Raw genomic sequence first — 21,961 nt, 5'->3', positions numbered from 1 at the left:
CATGTCGCCCTTCCTTTTTGTTTTTAAACATTTGTTGAAAAGTGTTAGAACAGAGGAAGTTTTATGAAGAATGAGGAAGCAAGATCATGAGATCTTTGATTTAGAAAAAACCCAGAAATTTTAAGTTTATGAATCTGTCTTCGGGAGTGAAAAGTGTTTCTCGAGAGATCTGTTAACATCACAGTACAAAATACTTCAAATACCTTTAAAAAACCATCATCAACTGCACACAAAATCTCTCCTAAGACCACAGATATTTGACGGATCAGTGGAACACCTGTATTAATCTGCAGAACTATATGTGAGAATGAAAAATAAAGATATAGACTTCCTAGTAAGTGCCATCAATCCTTTATTTCTATCTATGTAAAACTGCTGCCTTAAGCTACAGCAAGGGGAGCCCTGTGCTCAGCACGGGTGGCTGCAAAGAGCTACCACAGCTGAAGAAGAGCATCGTGAATTCAAAAGGGTAAAATTCACCTACATCCCAGGGCTCCTACTCTAGGCTGTAGCCTGGCACTGTTCTACTGTAACAGCACCTCCTCTTCAGACAGCCAAGTCAGAGAGATGTATTTTTACAAACAAAACCCTTCCTAAAAAGCAATACTGAAGACATGAAGACTGAGTGAATTCTCAGATGTTTCTTTTTTTAAAAAACACCAACAATATCTTCCAGTATTACAGGAAAATGATCGACATGCCCTCACTTACAGGAAGCATATAAAATAGTTTTGACAAAAAAAAAGTTTGAGCACTGACAGAACTGTACTTTTGTGCATAATTTTGCATTAAAAAATCATGAAAAATCTGTTCACTTATAGGAGAGTGACATACATCACGCTAAAAAGGAAAAATGAATCTTGCTAAAAATGCAATACCCCTTATCAGTTTTAAAGCAATTTGACACTCCAAAGAAATGCAGGAAATTCTTTGTTAGAAAAATTACTGAAGGAATCTTTTGATTGAATTCATTAAAAATCAGTAGCTGTGAGGAATCTGAGGAAGGCAGATGTTCCTATGAGGAATTAACAAAAGAGAAATTGCTTATGCTAATAGAAGACAGTATCAGTCACCTTTAATTCTCACCTCTGACACTTCGCGGAGAAAAGAAACACAAAAAAAGGCTGATAAACATAGGAAAACAATGATCCAAACTTGCAGCTAAACCACAGAAATACGTAACTTGTAAACAAGTAAACAAGTAAAACTGCTCAGAAGCAGTATGTCAAATTCTTCCTTAGGAATTATCTAGTTTAAACAATGATGATGTAAAAATAATAATACAGAGCTCAGTACAATAATAATATTAATACACAGTTCAGTCTCAGGCCAGGACCTCACCAAAGACTGCTCAAGGGATATTTAATTAATTGCTTTATTAAAATGAGTCTAAGTTCAATCAAACTAATAGAAGCCAACTTGGGAAAAATTATGCCCAAAGAAAGTATTTAACATAACTCACACTACTACGAAGTCCTTGAGTTGACTTTTTAGGTAGTTCTGCTTTGAAGAAATTTTCATAGAAGCTGTTTCTTTAAGAAAGAAGAAGCTGTTTAGAAACAGCTTTCTTTAGCTGTTCCTAAAGAAAGAAGTTTTCTTCATACCTCCTCACTTCTGGTGAGGAATAAAAAAATTTGACTCTGACAACATACTGGATTTACTGGCAACATCATCTTCATGAAAAGATCAGCTCTAAGTTGTCTAATGAGCAAAATACAACTTGAAAATTATTATTCTCATGACTCTTGCATGTCTTAGATCAAAGTAGCAGGAAACAAAAAACCACAGCTGTCATTTGTCCAGGAAAAATGTCATACCTGGAAAGCAGAAATGGACTGAAGTGACAGGGTACACACCTGAAGAGTACAAGCTGTGACAGTCAAACATGGCATAAACCAACGGAATAAAAGAATGGCATCTTGAAGTATAAGCCTGCTCAAAATCAGTAGAATATACTAAAAAAGCCAACAGATCCATCAAAGTAGAAAAGGTCCTTCTTCTCTTACATCCACTAAAGCAGAAGCAGCTACACAGATTAATTTTGAGGCCCTGGCACAACCATCTGTTTGAAAAATGGAAATCTATGTCCTCAAAAAGCCACAATCATGAACTGAGATAATCTGCTTAGTAGTTATGAGCCCTGGGATTTTTTTACTTGCCTAAATCAGACAAGTGAGTGTCAGGATATTGCAAGAATTGAAAAATTATATTTTCCAGAAATAACGCATCACAGAAACTGCAATCCTTTGAGGGAATATTTTGTTCCTGCTTGATCTCTAACTCATCCTGGGGAATGACAGCTCTGCCAGACAACGTCAGCCACTAGAGATATCTGGGAATTCCACATCAAGCAACTGGGATGTCTAAACAAGCGAGTGGCTTTGATACGGCTGTTGATGAGTTACAATCGTAAGTTACAATCTTCTTGAAAAGGTAAGTCTTAAAGTTACTTATCAGCAGAACTACACGCAAATTAAACAAAGTTGACAGACCTGGGGAAAATCAGAACTATAGCTAAAAAGACAGTACAGAAGAGTAAGCTAGAGCACTAAGTTGTAAACAACTGATGAAGCTGAGTAAGTTTACAACAGGCCCTTGAAGCGTGTATCTTGCAGTCCTCATCCCAACTGCATCTCCACAGACGTGAAGAACACACATTTCTCCACTGCTAGTGGTCCTTCAAACCCTGGACACCGCATATCAAAACAAATTCCTAAACCCACAGCCTTCCTAGAGAATTAAGAAGCAAAACTCTCAAAAAGTTCTTGCTATTCTCTCGACCAAGAATTTACACTCGTTTTAGGAAATGGCAGAAGTGAATGTGACAAAAGATCATTCACGGAGCACGCTTGTCTGCCAATAAATCTTTCGGAGAAGTCTGCTTATGCTACTTTTGTATTGTGATCATAACAGAAACAACTATTCCAACAGTGACCCCCAAAGTGCTTCACTTACAGAAAAAGGAGATACATTTTTGCCTCCAACGAGCAGCTTAGCCGTTTTTCCACCCGACTCTTCCTTTGAAACATATCTTAAGACATGGCAATCTTGAACCTAGAGAAAAGAAGTGTTAGTCTGAGCATAAGCAGATGTGTACACTTTGAGACAACAAAACACCAAAGTCAGTCTCTGTTTTCATAACAGAAGTACAGCCTACAGGTAAGACAGCGTGTTACGTTTTTACCACTGACATTGCTTTTCCAGTGAACTGAAGGCTTATTTTAACACAAAAAAAAAATTAGTAGGATGAAAACTAATTCCATAAATGCTCTAGAAATTATAATCACCTTTTTCACACAAGATCTGCAGATCCCCTATTATAAGCATGCAAAGCACAAAGTAAGAGCCCTCATTTTAGACTCCTCCTGCTTTTCCCTGTGAACCTGATGGAGCAGTGGCTCCTCTTATGGCAGCAGCCAGTCAGCAAAAGGCTACACCACAAGAGCAGCTGCTGCAGAGTATGAAGCAGCAGCCTCAGAGCTACAAAGGCTCAGAAACCAAGGTGAAACTAATCCCAACATGCCTGCAGGTGGAGAAATAAAAGCAGTGAAGTGGGACAGTTAACCCCAGCTTTGTTACATCACCTAGGTAACACCACTCACAGCTCTGCAGCATTTGAATAGCTGAGGTAGTGGGGCAGACTGCTCCTAGAAAGCCTGGATATAACCAGAATGGGCGTGGTGCACTATACAGCAGTGAAAGAAATCTTCACTTTCTTTCAGGATTTCCTACTGTTCAAGCAGTAAATTTCACTTTTCCTTGAAACAGCTGGTTTGCAATCTGAATACAGTGTAGGGGATGAAATTCACGATGCTTTATTTCACCTTAAGCAGTGTGACAGCACGCTTCTCTCCTGACTTGGTCCATATTGGCATCATCCCCAGTTTTACTGCAACAACGCCAACTCTGATGGAATCTGTAGATCAAAACAGAACAGGGATGCACCTTCACACTTAGTAACTGAAAGAGTTCATCTAATTATCTGCAAAGTCCCATTAACTCTCATCCCTCCTAAGGAGGTGAAGGAGAGAAAACACCACTAAATCCTTGCAGGTAGGCTGGGGGTTTTTAACCCCACCAGCAGTAAACTTGTTCCTGTTTCAGTTGTGTTTGACAGGAAATGCAACTACTTTTGGTTCTATGTTTTTCCAAAATAGAATACCCATATATTAGAGCCAAACTAACTACAGAAAAGGTCACTGTAGGAGGTTCCTCCCATCCCAATCTTTGCAAAGGCAACCTGTAAAGTCTGCCACACAAATGATGTGACCCTTTTGAAAGCTTAAAAACTTAATTCTAGTCCATAAGAATTTGTAATCGCAGACCACAAGTGGGATGTATTATATACTAGACTTTTCCTTCAGAATTCAGCAATATTAACAAGAATATTTTCAAGTTAATACACTTTATGTTCTAAGGAGACTTTTCTGACAAATCCTTAATTTATTATCTTGTTGTTGTATAGGAGTGGGATGGGCCAAGTCCTGGACTAAAAACTAAAAGTTCTTAAAAGGTTCTTAACATCTTGTAATGTTTTAAATGCTTTTTAGAGAACTGATGCATTATATTTACTTATTTACTAGGAGATTTATTGATTGACTGGTGTGAAAGACAAAAGGAGAATACTTCACAAGACACAATCCTGATGTTACTGAATGCAACACAACAACAATAATTTCAGCATGAACAGGTATTTCAGAAGAGAGCCTTTCTCACCTGGTGTCCACTTATTCAGTGGCCACGGCTCATCTTTCAGAGGGCACAGCTTGCTGGCTGTCTGAGCTTTGTAATCCTCTGCAGTTATCTTCTTAAGGAACTCCACATTCTCTTCAGAAAGATGCTCGTGCCACCACGTTGAACTGTTGATGTTCCTGACTACAAAGCCCAGCTGGCACCTTTCCAGAGGTGGGAAAAGGTTTTGAGTGTCTTATCAGTACAAGAAGTGTCTCATAACATGTATGTTACCTCTAACTTATTAAACACCTAATTATCTGTCATTTGACTAAGTGTTCTGAATTGTACCAAAGGGGAGTGAAAAACAACCAACCATCCCTTTAAGATAAAAAGACCCCAGCTAGATCCAGGAACTAAAGAGGTAACTGTAGGTACTGTTTACCTTAACTTTAGCAAGGCTTTCTAAAACAATCTCTTGTGGCATCTTTCTATCCAAGATGGGATGTTATGGCATGGATGGGCGGGCTATCAGCCAAGCAAAAACCTGGTTGGATCATCAGCTGAAGGTGTCACAGCTGATGGTTTGGACTCTTCTAGAAGGCCAGTTACAAGCAGAGTTCCACAAGAGTCTGTTCAGGGACTTGCCCAGTTCAGTATCTTTACCAGTGGCCTCTGAGAGGGGATGAGTGATTCAGTTTGAAGGGAGCAGTGGGTGACGCTCAAGGGTGTCCCTCTGCCAGCCAGAGGGACAAACCAACAAGGAACCCAGTGAAATTCACAAAGGAGAAATGCACAGTCCCATCCACAAGTGGCATGGAATAATTTGTGAGAAAGCCACTGACAAGACCAAGGCAGGCCATGTCAATGACGTGCACGCCAAGAAAGTGAGAGAAGTGCTATAAACTGAAACGAGGCATTCAGATTTGACGTAAGGAAAAAAATACTCAGCCTGAAGACAGCCAAACACTGGCACTGGGTTCTGGAGGGAGTATGAGGATTCATAGGAGGCTGGAGGCTTTCAAGGCCTAACACCACAAAGCCTTGAGCAACCTGGTCTGACCTCAGGGCTGGCCACGCTGTGAGGAAGAGCTTAGACCTCAGCTTAGAACTTGGCTCCTCAGCTCCCTTCCAGCCCTGACAACTCTCTGATTCTACAAACACTGCAAAACAGCTTAGTGTCCTGCATAAATTTTATGAGGGCTGAAAAAGGCTTGAATGCTCCCCAGTCCTTTGCAATGTCAACAAAAGAGTATTTAATAGTACAGGGAGTGAACGCACGTGGCCAGCAGGCCAAGGTGACCCCAAACATGGCAGGTCAAGTCGCTCACTACGCTGCAAAGATGCCTTGGATGTGAACACGCCTGTCCTGCCTTAACTCCCACGCAGTTGGGGCTACTTCTAAGACCGGGACTATTTCTAAGGCTGGGATGCGCCGGCAGTAACCCCTGGGACCACGAACAAAGCTTCCAGGCGCTGCCAGCGGGCTGCACGCAGAGGCCTCTGCAAAGGGCGCCCAGGGAAAAGCGCCGCTCAGGTGCCACTCACCTTCAGCACCTGAAGGGAATTTACAGGAAAGACGAGGCAGAGCTGCTTACAAGAGGATGTACTGGCAAGACCGTGGGGGAATGGGTTCAAACTGAAAGACAGTAGGCTTAGATTATATATTAGGAAAAAATCCTTTGCTGTGAGTGGTGAGGCACTGGAACAGGTTGCCTAGAGAAGCTGTGTGGATGCCCCATCCCTGGCAGTGTTCAAGGCCGCGCTGGATGCAGTTCTGAGCAACCTGGTCTAGCTGAAGGCGTCCTTTTCCATAGCAGGGGGCTGGAACTAGATTATCTTCAAGGTTCCCTTCCAACCCAGGCCATTCTACAATTCTGTGACCTCGGGGCTGCGACAGGGGCCGAGCCACGCTCTGCTCTCCGCTCTTCCTGCCGCTTCTTTCCCTCTCCTCCCCCAGAGCAGCGCCTCCCCCTCCCAGCCGTACCACTACCTGTGTCCGGGAGCCGGCGCCGCCGCTGCCCAGAGGCGCCCGCCGAGCCGGGCCAGCCGCCCCCAGCCCGCCATGCCGCCACGCCGGCGGAGCCGCCGCCTTCCGGCCGCGCCGCGTCCGCCGCTGGAAACCTTCCGTGCTGCCCCGCACAGAGAGTTCCGCCCCGCGGGCGGCGAGCCCGAGGGCGACATCAAAGCTCCTGAATCACCCCAAAGATGGGCGTGGGCTGCGGCAGCCGTGGAGCTAGGGGGAGACCCGAGGGGAATACCGCATGCAAGGGCGAGGACGTGCAGAAATAGGCACGGGCCCCTTACCCCCGCAGCCCTTCCATCATGCCATCCTTCCTCTGCCTGCGTGCCAGCCGCGAGCCGGTGAAATCCGACACGCAGGTGTCTAAGACGGGAAAATGCCAGCGGCTGGAGGGCTTTACCGCTGGCAGGCACCCCTCAGCACGCAGGGTGGCGGGACAATGCACTCAAAACCTTCCTACAGGTGTTGAGCAGAGGCCCTCGGGGGTCTGGTGGTGCCCGGGAAGAAGCGACTCTGCTGTGTCAAACTTGCTCGGGGTGCGGGGCTCAACTGCAGCGCTTTGCTTCCATGGAAATGAGCGACAGAACGAGAAGAAAAGGCCTCAAGTTGTGCCAGAGGCAGTTTAGACCTGATACTGGGGGAAAGTTCTTCACGGAAAGGGTGCTCAAGCGTTGGAACAGGCTGCCCGGGGAAGGTGGTGGGATCCCGTCCCTGGCAGGGTTCCTAACAAACGTGGATGTGGCATTAAGGACGGGGTGATGCGATGGCCCCGGCAAGGCGGGGGTAAGGGGTGGGCTCGATGCCCTCACGGGCCTTTCCCAACCTGAACTTTCCTATCACTCTGTGATTATGTGCTGGGCTGGGCCGTGTGACAGCGGGAGGGCAGCGTTTATGGGCAGTGTATTTAATAGCGTAGCGAGAGAAAGTTCCTGGTAAAATTGAAATGGGTAAGGCAGAAGGTTCTGGGCAGGCTGACACAGGGGTGGTACCTGTGACGCTCTGCCTTTGGTGTGGTGTGGCTTTCTTTAGTATTCAGAATTGACTCAGCTTTTTTTTTTTTTTTTTTTTTTTTTTTTTTTTTTTTTTTTTTTTTCCTTCCTGCCAGGTAACCATCCCAACTGAAAGTGCAGTAGTTAGGACAGTGAAGGGGTATGACCCCAAGATTCCCTTCTGGTTTCAGCGTAAATCCCTTTTTATAAAAACACACGAGCTTTCAGCATGGTCAGCTGGTATCTGTCCTTGCTTCTCTTTACCCCACTACTCCATCTTTTCCCCTACTATGGTATGTGTGTGTGGGGGGGAGGGGGGTGTTGCTCTTGAGGCTTGTAACTGGGCTGTTTTGGTGTTCACACCCAAAACTGTGATCCAGAAACTTCACAGTAGCTTTCACACACGTTCCTTGTCCCAAATTTACTTCTTGTCGTTTTATGAAGTAGCCACGTCGTGTGTTCAGCATTGCATCTCCTGAGTTTACAGTCCAATGACATTCCCTCTCTGAAGCTGGGCAGTCATCTCTGCTATCACAGTGATCACTGCATCTTTTTGCTCTCTCCCTGGCATCAAGAACATCAGGGATGTTGCTGAATTTCATGTGGATGTGTTTTCTAATGGGGTCCATGGGTAGCTTATGCTGCTGCTCTGACAGAGTCCTTTATAGCAGGAGAATAAAGGGTCTAAAAATGATAAAGGTCTTATGTCCCAATTTCTGAGCATTGTGGCAACCCTACAGTGGTGGTAACCTGACCGAAAGTCCCCAGGAAGTAGCAAAATTCTGTTTGCCCCCATTTTCGAGATCTGGAATGAAGGAGCATTGCAAGATCAAGTAACTTGCCAAACCATGGCAGATGTTCCCAGGCAAAGAAGAGTGCTCCCTTGATCCTAGCAAGCCTTGCTGCCACAGTATGATGCTTTTCTCAGGTAGGATCCTGCACAGCTGAGGTGACACAGGATTTCATGCACAATTATCATTTGTATTGTTCTGTAATTGCTGAAATTGTCTCTGGTATAGTGCAGCTCCTCAGCTCAGGACTGAAGGTACAAATAAGACCTCTGTGTGAAGGAGGGCAAGTGGTGCTATAAACTCTATTTTTCTTGTGGCAAAAATGGCACTTCCTGTAAATTAAAAAAAAAAAAAAGTAGAACACTACATTGTTCATCATGGTAAAACCTTCATATGGAAAGGTTTAACCTTAGGGTAATAAGCACTTAGTACTGTATTAGTGTTTTTTTCAAATCTCTTGTGGATGTAATGTCCCCTACAAACTAAAAATCCCAGTATCTGGCTCAAGAACTTTAGATATTAATGTATTTTGGGCTAATAGGAGTTTTCTGTGACTTCGGTTTTTGAATTGGATTTGAGATAAAAAGGAAGGCAGGGTTGTAGCTGGCAGAGCACATATTTTAGATCATTGGTTATCCCAAAAGGACAAGATGTAATTTATTTTAAAACGGTTTTCAGAATTTAAAATGATCCATCAAAAGGCAGTAGAAGTTTAAATTTGCATGAAAAATCTGCAGCAGAAATTGATGGCAGTTCAGCCTAAAGGCAGAATGGCCTTGCTAAAACCCTAAGTAGATAAAACAGGAGGAAAAATACCCCATTTCAGAGATATATTCATATATTTAATGAGGTTACCCTGCACAAAGTCCACAGTATTTTATTGCAGAGAGTAGCTTGGAGCAATGAAAATAACATCCAAAGCCTCATTAGTAAGCCTTTACCTTATGGCCAGTTTTGTCTTTTGTGCATCCTACACCAACTCATCACACCATTACATGTTTGTCTCACATGCTGAGATCTGTACAGACTGAAGGAGATTTCCAATTGATTTTTCAATACCATGAAGGTATCTTTCCAAACACTTGAGGGCTGCTACAGAATTGCTGACTTATACCAACTGCTGATAATGATTTGTTTTTAAGTAGAGAGCAGTTATAATAAGGATTGTGTAAAGTAAACAGAAAGATCTGCAGCAGCTGGGGTTCTAAAGACACATACACCATGTGCAGCCATGAAAATGACTGATGGGTTATATAGCTCAGCATACAATAGCCTGTTGATCTCTGCATTTTACATGATGCCACATTTTAGAAGCACCTCGTAACAGCTGTGGAAATGAAGAGCTGTAACCACCCAATTCTATGTAACCATAAACATTTCAAAAATTAGTTTAGTCAAAGATCACATGTACCAGAAGAACAATTTATCGGATTCCTAATTTTTCTTGCTGAAAGCTTTCTTTCATTCAGTCTGCAAAGGATAAAAGAAAAGGCTGAACTTCTCCTCAACTGTAGATGACATCCCTTAATGCAGGTGCCAGGGTAATGTAGTACTCTTTACACGGTGAGAGCACCATCATGCCTCTGAGGAAGGATCTCAAATCACTTTTCAAGTCTTAAAGACCCCCAGTACTATTGAGAGATATTTATGATACATGACAGTGACCTTCATTTTACAGATGAGGAATCTGAGGTGCAGAACATTTAAAAATCTTGGGCAAGAAAACAAAATGAGATACTGGAGGAGGAAAGAACACGGGGTCATTGGTTTTTCAGTCCTGAGCTAGAAAATGCTCCTCCTGAGAATAAGGAAGGAAAGAAAATAGGGAGGAAGTGGGATTAAGAAACTCGAGGTGTTGTATGTAAGAATTAAGAGTCATTGGCAGAATGCTGTGTGACACGTAAGGGGAGATCACAGTAGCTTCCAGATGAAACACACCCACAGAGGGAGAGATGTGCAGCCTGACAGGGTGAGCTCTCAAATGAAGTGTCAGCCATTACATGGAAATCTGCATTTGAGATCTATCAGTTTGGACATCTCCAGACAATTTACACCCATGACCAAGTAATACTGGCTGCTGCTCAGTATCTGATCAGCTGAAGAAATCTTTGCAAGCAAGTGTGAATGATGGCACTGCAGGATAGAGATGAGGCAGGACTGAATGTGCTGGGGAGGCAGCCCCATGCATCTTGGCTATCCCACTGCCTTCATTTAAGAGTACAAAATCATCAATCAAAGCTGCTCCTATGGAAGTTACCTCTAAAGGAGAATTACCTGCAAACTCATTTAAAAATATGTATTTCTTAATCAAAATCCCTTGCTCACAGGGGAAGGTTTCCAAAATATTCAGTGCTGGCCCCAAACAGCTTCTTCAGGAACTAGCAACAAGAATGTTTTCAATTCAGCGGGAGAACAACTCATCCAAAGTTGTGCCTTTTGGACAATCCCACACAGATTATTTTTTGTGAAATTTTCTCCTTAGTTTTTAACAAGTCATCCTTCAAACACAAAAAATACCATTCATTTAATTTCTTCACTTACATAGATAAATATTTCAGTGGAAAAGTACAATCCACCACCATTCTGTTCTTGTGTCCTCTATCTTTTTTTTTTTTTAAGGTGGTTTCAATATTCTTTTGGTAAAAACCAGTTCTATCACACACAGGTGTGAGAGGATTTGTCACAAAATCAGGCTGTGCAAAATTTCATCTGGAAAATGTGCCACACGGAGTTCAATACTACCAGTGAGATTTAAAAACACAAATGGAACAAAATAAGACTTCCCAAACAGAAGATTATAAATTTGGATAGCCAAAATACACCCTGTTTGAAAGCCAGCCAAACTGTTTGTGTTAAGTAGGCGTGTTTTAAGACATGAAGTCATGATGGATCATGCTTTCCAAGTCAGATCTCTTTACAGCTGTGGTCTGAACACTTTGTAACAGCTGGATTTGTCAGGCTTTTGAAAAATTACTACTCAGGCCACAGGCTGAGTGGGCTTTTTTGGGTGTCCATGTTATAAGGTGCTAACATCAGAAATGCCCAAGCTTCAGGTCAAGTATGTCTTGAAACACTTTATTACCCTTCCCTTGGAATATGAAAGTTGAAAGCAGGCAGTGTTGTGGCAGAGAGAGAAATAAAGACAACTGCAAAACTGTGTTGTTTTTATTTTAAACATGCAAAATACAGTTCATGCATCTGCCATTTTGAAAAATCCCTCAGTTCATAACAGATTAAACCAAAGACATTTTGGCTACCGACTCTCAAGAAATATTTCAAAATGCTTTACAGTGTAAATATAAGAAATTTAGCAAAATTTCAACAAACCTGTATAAAAACCAGATACAGATAACTTTTTATTTCAAGGCAACATGCTGTAATGTAAAGAGTTCACCTTTTTTTTTCTGGATTTTTTCCTCATAAAAAGTTTTCAACAATACAACTGCTTAACAGATTTAAGCCTTTAGGCTACACATGCAAAAAAAAAAAAAAAGGTTATTTTAGTTAAAAATCACCAAAACGTGCTATTTTTTTGTTTCCTTTTTTAAATACAGTAGTTGTAGACAGTAGCATTTTTCTTTTTGAAGTTTGTAAAAGAGTGCAGGCAGGTTCATGGAGCTAGTGTCCTGGAAGACTCGTACTCTGACATACATTTTGGTTTTATCCCTTTGCCATTGTAATAGTCCACGACTTGGTTTGGAACTTCAGCCAAAACACTTTTTGCTAGAGCAGCTGGGGATGCCTGCAGGAAATGGTAGAAAACACAAGCATTAACCTGGCTCTCTGCTGTAAGTGCCATGGGTTTTAGAGGCATTGGTGCCATGAGATCAAGGAAGTATGGTGCAGAAATGGAAGGCAAAAAAGACTTAAAGTGAATCACGCTATTGCTGGAAACTCATTTGATGAGTCAGTTTAGGTATGAAGCTGTAGCTGCCTAAAAGTACACTAAAGCCAAAAGTGCTCTGTGTGACTTCGGGTCCATTTGGACTATTTTAAGTTCAGGCTAACTGAACTTCCCTGCACTCTGGGAGAGCCCCATATCACAATAAAAAGCTGAAAAGACTCCATTCATCAGTGTTCAGCAAGGGACCCTGCAGAGCTCCAAGCTGAACATGACTGGACAACACTGTGAAAGGGAGGCCTTCGTCACCATTCTGCTCTTCACAGTCTGACATGGTGTTTTAATGGCTGGGAATGTTTTTAATTCAATAAAAAATACTTTTTAAAGAATTGGAATTCAACTGTGGTTACCAGAAAGGTTTAAGTCTTGGTGGAGGCTTTAAAGCTCTTCCTGAACTGTAAGAATGGGTGGTATCAACCACACTTAAGAACTGATGACCCTGAAAGGTAGAGATGGATACAGAGATGGCCAGTGGCTTTCACCCCAGGCAAGGGGTGGGCTCTCCATCAGTGCAGTGGGAAACCCTGCCCTCCATCAACAACACAGAGCTGCTGCCTCACACCCTCACAATGGGCTTTAAGCAGAGGGGCCTGGGTGTTTTGTGGGCGACCATTACCTGTGTGTGCTGCATGGTTATTCCTCAGCCCCTGAATTCAGCAGTGACAAAATGGGACCCATTCTCCCATGCACCCTCTTGCCCCATGTTTTGGATTTTCTTGTTTCTAAGCGTTTGGGTAGAACTGGTTCCAAGTCCTCCAGAACCAGCCTGCTTGACCATGTTCCTTTTGAGCCCACCACAAAAATGCAGTAAAAATGCAAGCACTTAAATTTCATTTTGAGAGGTTTAAATTGATGTATTTATCTCCACAGAGTGCAGACTGCAGCTCAGACAGAGCAAGGGAACTCAACTGGTGGCTGGATCACACTTCTTCTGCACACCAAGTATTTTTTCCCAAATTAATGAACACTTTCCTCCTCACTGTCTGTTGTGTTATCAGCCAAGTTTTAAACCTACCATCTCACAAAGTAGTTGTATTGACTGTTTTTTGACCTACTCCGTTTTGTGGGGTGGCATCCTTATCCTTACAGAGTCTTAAAATTTGGTTTACTTAGAAAAGTAAATGGTAAACTATTTGTAGGCAGGCTAATCCAAGGGTGAAGAAAACCCCAGGCTATTAGAAATTCCAGTATGAAATAAAAAGATAATGCTAGCAAAACCAGAATCTTTTCTTGTGGTTTTTTTTCCTGTATTTTTGTATTTTGACTCACTTTTGGGATTAGTAACAAATAAAATTAACTGCTGTTTCCCTACTGTGACATTTACACCAAAATATTTGTGCAGCCAAAAAAGCCTGGAGAAAGAAGTTTCTTCTGAATGAAGAAACTGGCAAAGCATAGAGCATACTTTATGTGACAGTGCAGCAAGTGCTCTAAGGTGTTACACAGTAGCAGAACCCATTCATTTTAATCCTGAAAACTGAAATGCACGGTTTTCCAGTCTTGCCTTAACCTGTTTTATAGAATCATGGGATTATTTGGGTTGGAAGGGACCTTAAAGTTCATCTAGTTACAGCTAAAATAATCAGAAAATGCCCCTTGGAATCAGACAAATGTCTGATTTCTACAATGCTATTGAAAATTACTGATTTTTAAAATCTCCTTCCCAGTGTGTCAAAGCTGTACATACCTTAGCCTGCCTCTGTGCTATCTTACCAAACAGACAACCCTACACAGAGGAAGAAACGGAGTGGGGGAAGGCGCCCTGAGCCAGCACTCCACACACAAGCTATAGCAACCAGGAAACTTCACTCTGCTCTGTCTTTAAAAATGCTGGCCAGGAGCACTGGCATCAGCTTCTCTGGATCTGTGCAGTTCACATGTTCTGAGCTTTGGGCCAACAGTACTCGCTGCTGTGCATCATCCTCCCTCCACCACTTCTCTCTGCAGACACCAAATCCATTCCTCCTGAATGAAGGGGCAGCCCTTCAGAACAGGCTCTGTCAGGGCTCAGATGCCCAGCTGAATCACTGCCACTTCAGGAGTCCTCAACTGAAAACCTTTTGTTGAGATGTAGGTGAAAAACATTCACTGTGCCCGCGGGCTCACAGGCAATACGTGCCCCACACAGGGTTGTCCTGGCGTAGCTGGCTTGCTCCATGCTTCAAGTCTGAGCATGGGAACTCGTTGCTTTACTCAGTTTCATCAGGCCAGTGATGTCTCTGTCCTGGGGTTCTCTCTAGCAGGGAACATCCCCAAAACAGGCTTGGGGTTGGTTTCCTCTCTGATGGTTTGAACCACCCGTACCTTACATAGTTTTTGTGGTGTAAAGCCCTCTCATTTTCAGATGAGATGGTGCAAATAAACCTTTTTATAAGTAAGAATTACACTCAGTATCTTCTAAGGTAAAACACAGACCTAGTTCATCAGTGTATAAGTGGTATAAGGATTACCTTTGCTGGGTCTTTAACACAGATGAGACATTAAATTAATATTTTTCTGTAACGTTTTCTCCCCTGCTTGAAGAACATTCTAGCAATAAGCACCTCAAGATGAATAGTTCTCAGTTGATAGCTGATACACAACAATCAGATCAGTGGGCACTAGGAAAATAATCCCCTGTGATTCCATAGTTGGTGTGTATTACAAATGACTGTTGGTTCAGTTCTACAGCTTCACAATGCTTAAACTTTAATTACAATGCACAGTGCAAAACATTGCTCCTTGCAGTGGTTATGAGCTGTGCTTTCCACACTCCTTTGTGATGTATGTTCCAAAGTCACAGCTGTTAACCTTTGTGATTAAATACAAGGCAGAATGGATCACAGCCTACCCGTGGCATCAGATTTGTGTCCAGTAAATATATCATACATCCCAAAGGCAGAAAATTTCATTTCTTAAAATATGACTGCGAATGGATTGAGGCAGGTGATTTTCTTCCACTGCATTTCAGTGACACAGCATCACTGTTCTACAGTTTCAGGTGAAGGACTCTCACATTACTGGGGTGGTGATGATTACAGAGAGAAAAGAGTAATTTAGATTCAGGGAAAATATGTTTCCTTTGTTTGTTATGTTCCCCTTTAGCAAATGACATTTGTCACCCACTATACAATGGGACATTTTTTTAAGTGTTAATGGTTGCCTTGATTTTACCAAGCCTCTACAACCACAGGACTTGCCAAGAGTCACTACAATTGCTATTACTCTTTTGACACCTTCAAAGATGTTCCTTAAAGAGAGGGAAAAAGCTTAGATGTTTCACTGAAGTACTTCTGCTGCACTGTATCACGCAGGAGATTAAACCCCTATAATAGAGCCTGCTGTCTACACTGAGTCTTAAGCCAGTAAAACATTGATAAGGTATAAGATTTTAGATATGTGAATAGCTGATTGAAATGTGTTAAATGCCTGTATGAGTGCTGTGCAGGCTCAGAATCTTCTCTGAAGTCAAACTTATAAAATAAAAGGAATTCATTCTATAGGTTATTTTTTATAGCTTTCTTCTCCCCCCTTCCATTTTCTCAAAGGGGAAGGTTCTGCACAGATTACTTTTGATCTCTTTGGATAGATATGAGATTTTGAGTTCTAAGCTGACCTGAGAGTAGAAGTAATGAAAAAAAATATTGCTTGGGTTGACTCCAAGAGAATTTTGGTTTACTCTTCCAGCAAAACAAAAAATAAATGCTCACATACAACATTTTCTTCTCTCCTTTTGTCATTAATAGATATAATATGGATTTAGGAATAAATAAATACTTGATTCATCAGAAAAACCCATAATCCTCACACTATTTGATTTTCAGTCTTTCTAAAAAGATCCTTCAACTTCTTTTTTCTACTCTAATAAATTAATACAAGGTACATTGTCAAAAGGAATGGGATTTGTATCTAAATACGCATTTTGCTTAAAGCTGTCAAAAGTAATATGCTGATATATGTAAATTCTTGTGTTAGGTCAGAACTGATCTGACAAAAATCTCCCAATTGTGTTAAATCTGCATTTCCTCTGTGGGAAAAATAAGTTTGAATCAAAACATCACACTCATTTCTCGCATGGAAAATTATTTCACTAGCTGCTGATGTATGGTCTTTTGTTTGTGCTAAGTAAGCAAGGAAGCTGTGAGTGTCACTTTGTTGAGAAAGAGAGATTATTTGAGATATGACAATAAAGAAATTCAATCAGAAGTGGCTATTTTTATGAGCTCTCATCCATTACACTGACATTTGTTGAAAAGCTGAAAGATCACAATAAACAGACTAAATATCATGTTGCATAAGATATATTAACTTTTCTGATAGAGCAAATACAAATCTCTCTCTATACCTATATTATCTTTACTACTGAAAGAGGGAGAAAAATATCACTATTTAACAAGAAGAATACATAAAGATTGCTTTCCTCTCCCAGCACTGGGGAAATTAACCTAAATCAGCTAAAAAAGAATATATGCTTGTCATTTGTCCAGGGCTGGCAATAACAATGCCACAGGTTCAGTCACAAATTAACACCAGGGGAATAATATATTTAGAGCCCAGAACTGCAACTGTCAGCATAAATCTATTAAATCCAAGATGATTTTAGCTTTATTAGAAAATACAAAGTGAAACTGAAAATAACAAATGTAGCTGGCTTTGCCAGTTCCTTGCAGAAACATTTTTTTTCACCTAATTAAAAGTAGCTCTCCCACTAGCCCATAAATAACTCAGCTCTGGACACTTTTCCAATGACTACAGTGCAGCACAAAGCACTTGTGATTATATGCTGAAGGAATCACAAGCTGTGAGGTGGTTGTGCTCATACTTTGATTCAGCAGGTGGGTAGGTGACTGCGTGCTCCTGTCAGCACAGAAATGTGCCTGTCTACAACTCAGTAGTTAATCTGCAGCTATTTGGCATGGTGGCACCAAACTAATGGCATAAGGTGAGTTTTCCTTCCTGTGTGCATCCATGGCTTACATAACGCTAGAAGGAAAAGAGGAACAAGAAGTTTGTTTCTCTTGCTCCTCAGTAGAGTTTGTGAAAGGAAGAAGTGTGTCTAGATCTAAGCCAAATGTTGCAAAATTGCATTTTGGAATGAGAAAAAAAGAACAATCCTTGCAAAGAGAAAAATGAAGCTTTTCCAAAATTGAAGTATTTTCAAAAAATATTTTGGAAGTAGCAAACAGGAAAAAAAAGCTCTTGTGGTGACAAAATTCCCAGAAAAACTAAAAGAGAAGCTAAATAAAAAAAGAAATGTAATCAGTGTGAACACATATGCAGATCAAAACCAGCCCAGAGCTGAGAACTTGGCTGTGACATATCCAAATCTAAGGATCTCTAGCTATGGGAGCAGATTGAAAAGAGCAATCTCATGAGGAGAATGAGTCAGTTGAACTGTGAGGGAAAGAAATTCTCAAACCAAATACTGAGGATATCCTTCCTAGACAGAGCAAAAAAACAGCCTGGAGAACCAAGTAAATGGTTCAGTAAATAACAGAAGTGAGAGGAAAGAAGGGAGAGAAAGATGGAAAAAGGGAAGGAAAGGGATGGGATCAGCACTGCAGAGGAACATAATGCATGCCTCCATAAGGAGGAAAAGGGCTCTGAAAAACCCCTGTGTGTGTGGGAAAGCCCCTTCTGCTGGTGAAACTCTGCCTTACCCTGCTGCTGAAAAGTCCCTGGAACAGATGGTACAATGTAGGGCAGGTGACTGAGACGAAAAGTTAATGACCAATGCTTTACTTTAGATTTGGCAATCTAATGCTGGTTCTATTCCTTTCTTTCCTGCATAGTGTCTTCTACACCACACTGGTCTCAGTCAGGAACAGCTGGCTGAGGGCAAAGGGAAGCTCTCAGTAATGCCACTTTCTTGCCTGTGTTCTTGTACAGAATTCGGGAAAGGGTTTGGAGGCAACCCAAATGCTGTGGGTGGATAGTCCTGCATTTGAGAACTCGGGGACCAAACTTCAATAAAGAAACAGCCTCCTGGGGAACACTATGAGGACAAGTTCAAAGCCATTTCATCTGCCTGTGGAAATGAAGGAACGGAAAGCAGAATATAGCAGTCCTAATAGAACAGGCGTAAAAGAGAATGCAAAACAGACACCATAAACAATTAGGCAGGGAAAGTAACCAAATTAAATCAGGGAGAAAGTGGAAGCAAGGACTGGCACCACAAAAAGCATAGGGATTCTGCCTCATCTCTTCCTTTCCCACCCTTACCAACTCACTAATGGAGGACATTGCATTCTGATTCCCTTTTTTCCACTATTTCTAACACATTTCTAACATTCTAAGAATGCCATAGATTTACTCAACACTTCATGCATATGCAAAGTTAAGCCCAGCCTCATGAGTCATTCACTATACCCATTCACCCTTCTGAGGCAAGGATGGAAAAATCAGCTTACATGTTTGAAGTTCCTAAATGGCACAAACTGGACGATGTCTCGGAGCACAGGCTCGCCCTTGGGAGACCTCAGGATGCCATCATCACCATCCAGCATCTGCATGTCACTAAAATCAGCGTTGCCCACGCCGACGATGATGACCGACATGGGGAGGTGAGAGGCGTGGACGATGGCCTCTCTGGTGTCAGCCATGTCTGTGATGACGCCATCCGTCAGGATCAGCAGGATGAAATATTGCTGAAGTTGTTGGCCAAGAAGTGAAAAATTATATCAATTGGTTAATATTATAAAGCTGCTTAACCTTTCAAGTTAAAAAGTATAAAAGTGTTTCTGATAACTCACTCATGGACCTTTTTAAAGAGAAAAGAGCCTTTATATTGACTATATAGAATTTTTTGTTCCAAGCTCCTCAGCTACTAATTTCTTCTTTTCAGAGTAATGGGGTCCCAAGAGGACCAAGGCAGGAATATATCCATCTTCATATTCCTCATACAGAGCCCCAAAGAGAGGTTTTCTCATTCTCCCTAGGAGAGCAAGCAATTTGGTGAGCTTGTCATTCCTTTCCCAAAACTTCAAAGCCTGAACTAGGATCATGGCCTATGACATTTCTTCTCTTGGTAATCGTGAAGAGTGGCCCTTACTGGGATCCCTTATGAATTGTTAGGCAGCTGGAGTAATTTAACAAATGTACATTAATAGGAAAAATTAACAAATCATAGCATTTGGTCATTCTGCATGAGCAATACCAACACACTAAACATCAATAATATTTATGTATATACAGTGGTATAAACTCAAAGTGTTCCAATCATCTTGTCCTGTCATGAATAAAACAAAATATGCAGGGAGAAAACTTCATCTTGAACATTCATACTCTAAATTGTTTTACAGATAGAAATGGGGAAGCTTAGCTATACCGTGAAGGAACTTATTTGATAGGGCACATTAGATCAGAAGCAGCACTGGGAACAGAGTGAGCCATCTCAAGATTAGGTGGGTATGAAATTCAAACATAGCAATTCCGCATTTTCCCCCATTTTAGGACTGGGACCCTAAATACTATCAAGATTCTGGAAACAACAGTAGAATCATAGAATCATGGAATGGTTTGGATTGGAAGGGACCTTAAAGATCATCTAGGCTGAACAGATGATGAGGCAGGGACACCTTCCACTAGATGACGTTGGTCAGAGCACCATCCAGCTTGTCCTTGAACACTTCCAGGGATGGGGTAACCTTAGCTTCTCCAGGCAACCTGTTCCAATGCCTCAGCACTCTCACAGTAAAGAGGTTTTTTTCTAATGTCTAATTTAAAGTTGTCCTCTTTCAGTCTGAAGCCATTACTCTTTGTTCTGTCACTACATGCTCTTGTAAGTATCAGTCACAAGCCCAGACTCATGAACAGAAAGATTTGGTAACTGCTGCCCTAATAGGACTTTAGAAAGGCCCAGCACATGAACAAAGCTTAGAGAAAGCTCTAGGCCAGGTGATGAGGCACATGCCAATGCACAGCTCTGTTTTGTTCTGTACTTGGGCACTTTTCATGTTGCACACATGCACGTGCAGTCTGCACAATGTCTCTCTTACATCCTTTACTTCTTTACAGCACTGCTCTTGTAAATGGCTCACATCTACTCGCTCACACATTCCCTCCATTTCTCTTGTTCCCCCATTCTCCCATTCTGCCTTCAAGGCAGGATCAAAATAAACCTAATGCATTTCAAAGGTGTACATTTAAAACATGATCTATGTGTAAGTCTTTTAGCCCAAGAAATCTGTCCTGGGATTTTTATCAGGTGCAGGCTAATGGACTTGTCTTCCAATTTCTAAAAGGCACAAATTACTTCATCAGCAATAAGAAGCTGAAAACTGTGTCCTTACCATTTTCAAATGAATAGCTAGAGAAGTCCCTTAGGTGAACAGAAAAATTTTAGTACAGCCTCTGCAGGAGAAATAAATTGCGTAGCCTGAGTAGGGAAATTATTTGAACTCATCTCCTGGTACAACCAAGAATTTTAGGGTTTCAGTGCTCAATTTTTGTAACCTAAGTTGCATCATTTCTATTTCCACAGTGAAGAACTGGGTGTGCTACATTAAAACAGTCCTAAAAGCAGGAAATAGATCAGTGGAGAAAGAGTTTAAAGCTGTGACAATCGAAGCTATAAAGACTGGATACACTTTTCCAGCTAACACAGGTTTAAGCTCCCTTCTGTGAAGGCAGTTAATAAAAACTGTGAAGGCACAATCTGCATTAAAAGGCCTTGTCTTGATTGCCTACAAGAGATCCATCATAAGACAGGAAAAAAGGCAAGCACAGCTTTTTTCCCTTACCGAGGCCTCCTTGGTGTTGGTCTCCTCTGATGCAGATTTTGCCACTTTCTGGATGATGGGAGCAATGTTCGTCGGTCCATACAGCTGCAGCTTGGGAAGGCAGCTCTGATAAGCTTCCACAACTCCTTGTATTCCTAGCATGGAAAAAAAAAATAATTGGAGCACATTGTCAATATCAGGCTTGTTTAAAACGTAGATGAAAGGTGGATTCCTAAGAAACAAATTAAAAATACTACATGATTAGCCAGGACTAGCAACTTCAGATAATTACCAGGAATCTGTCTCTAGCTGCCTTGAATCTAGTTTGTAATATATAATTCATTATACCATGCTTCTCCTTCCCAGCAGCTTTTAATGTCTATTTTTCAGATATGAGCTTGCAATGCCATGGCTTCCATTCTTCTCGGTTTAAGATGCGATAGCTTCCTGATCAACAGCTAAGATTCATGCTGAAAGGCTAGACACACATTAGGAAACACTTCAACACTTCTTTCTCCTCTTCAGATAAATATTTTTGTTTATCATGGCAATTTGGCAACAAATTTGTCCTTTGTACTTATGCCCTAAAGCTGTTAAGGAATTCAAAACATCTTTTCAACCACCTGACTCCCCTGTGCTAAGAAAGTAATTTTTCAGGGCTAATTTGCATAATCACTCACAGGTTGAATTTGACTATGACCAAAAGCTGTGAAATCTTGGAAGAAACAGCAGGATGCTTTGCAGCCCACAGAAAACGAGCTTTAGCTGAGAAATTTTGATGGAGAACTAGCTATTTTTGGCTTTTTCATTTCAGAATATATAGTCAGACCAGGGAGCAAAGACTTCTGCTGACACACTTGACAGATCACAGAATGGAAATTGGTATT

The 21,961-nt window shown here is 41.6% G+C and overlaps 2 protein-coding genes across 15 annotated transcripts in view; both read right to left on the bottom strand.

The window, feature by feature from the left end:
* MRPL3 (mitochondrial ribosomal protein L3) overlaps positions 1 to 6,991 on the bottom strand; it is a 29,689-nt gene extending 22,698 nt beyond the window's left edge. The window contains exons 1-4 of the mRNA XM_063407909.1: positions 6,665 to 6,991; positions 4,717 to 4,895; positions 3,825 to 3,916; positions 2,956 to 3,054 (exon numbers count right to left, since the gene is read on the bottom strand). Of these exons, the coding sequence (XP_063263979.1) occupies positions 2,956 to 3,054; positions 3,825 to 3,916; positions 4,717 to 4,895; positions 6,665 to 6,855 (561 nt within the window). The 5' untranslated portion in view covers positions 6,856 to 6,991. The remainder of the gene's footprint in view (positions 1 to 2,955; positions 3,055 to 3,824; positions 3,917 to 4,716; positions 4,896 to 6,664) is intronic.
* A 3,404-nt stretch (positions 6,992 to 10,395) lies between these two features.
* CPNE4 (copine 4) overlaps positions 10,396 to 21,961 on the bottom strand; it is a 280,684-nt gene continuing 269,118 nt past the window's right edge. For all 14 annotated transcript variants that reach the window (XM_063407749.1, XM_063407773.1, XM_063407832.1 and 11 more), the window contains 3 exons: positions 21,096 to 21,229; positions 18,765 to 19,001; positions 10,396 to 12,216 (listed from right to left, as the gene is read on the bottom strand). In XM_063407749.1, the coding sequence (XP_063263819.1) occupies positions 12,085 to 12,216; positions 18,765 to 19,001; positions 21,096 to 21,229 (503 nt within the window). In that variant the 3' untranslated portion in view covers positions 10,396 to 12,084. The remainder of the gene's footprint in view (positions 12,217 to 18,764; positions 19,002 to 21,095; positions 21,230 to 21,961) is intronic.

The sequence above is a fragment of the Prinia subflava genome, chromosome 1 (genome assembly GCF_021018805.1).
Source record: "Prinia subflava isolate CZ2003 ecotype Zambia chromosome 1, Cam_Psub_1.2, whole genome shotgun sequence".
NCBI lineage: Eukaryota > Metazoa > Chordata > Aves > Passeriformes > Cisticolidae > Prinia > Prinia subflava.
Note: the sequence above shows the minus strand (reverse complement) of the source record. Positions and strands in the feature narration are given on the sequence as shown.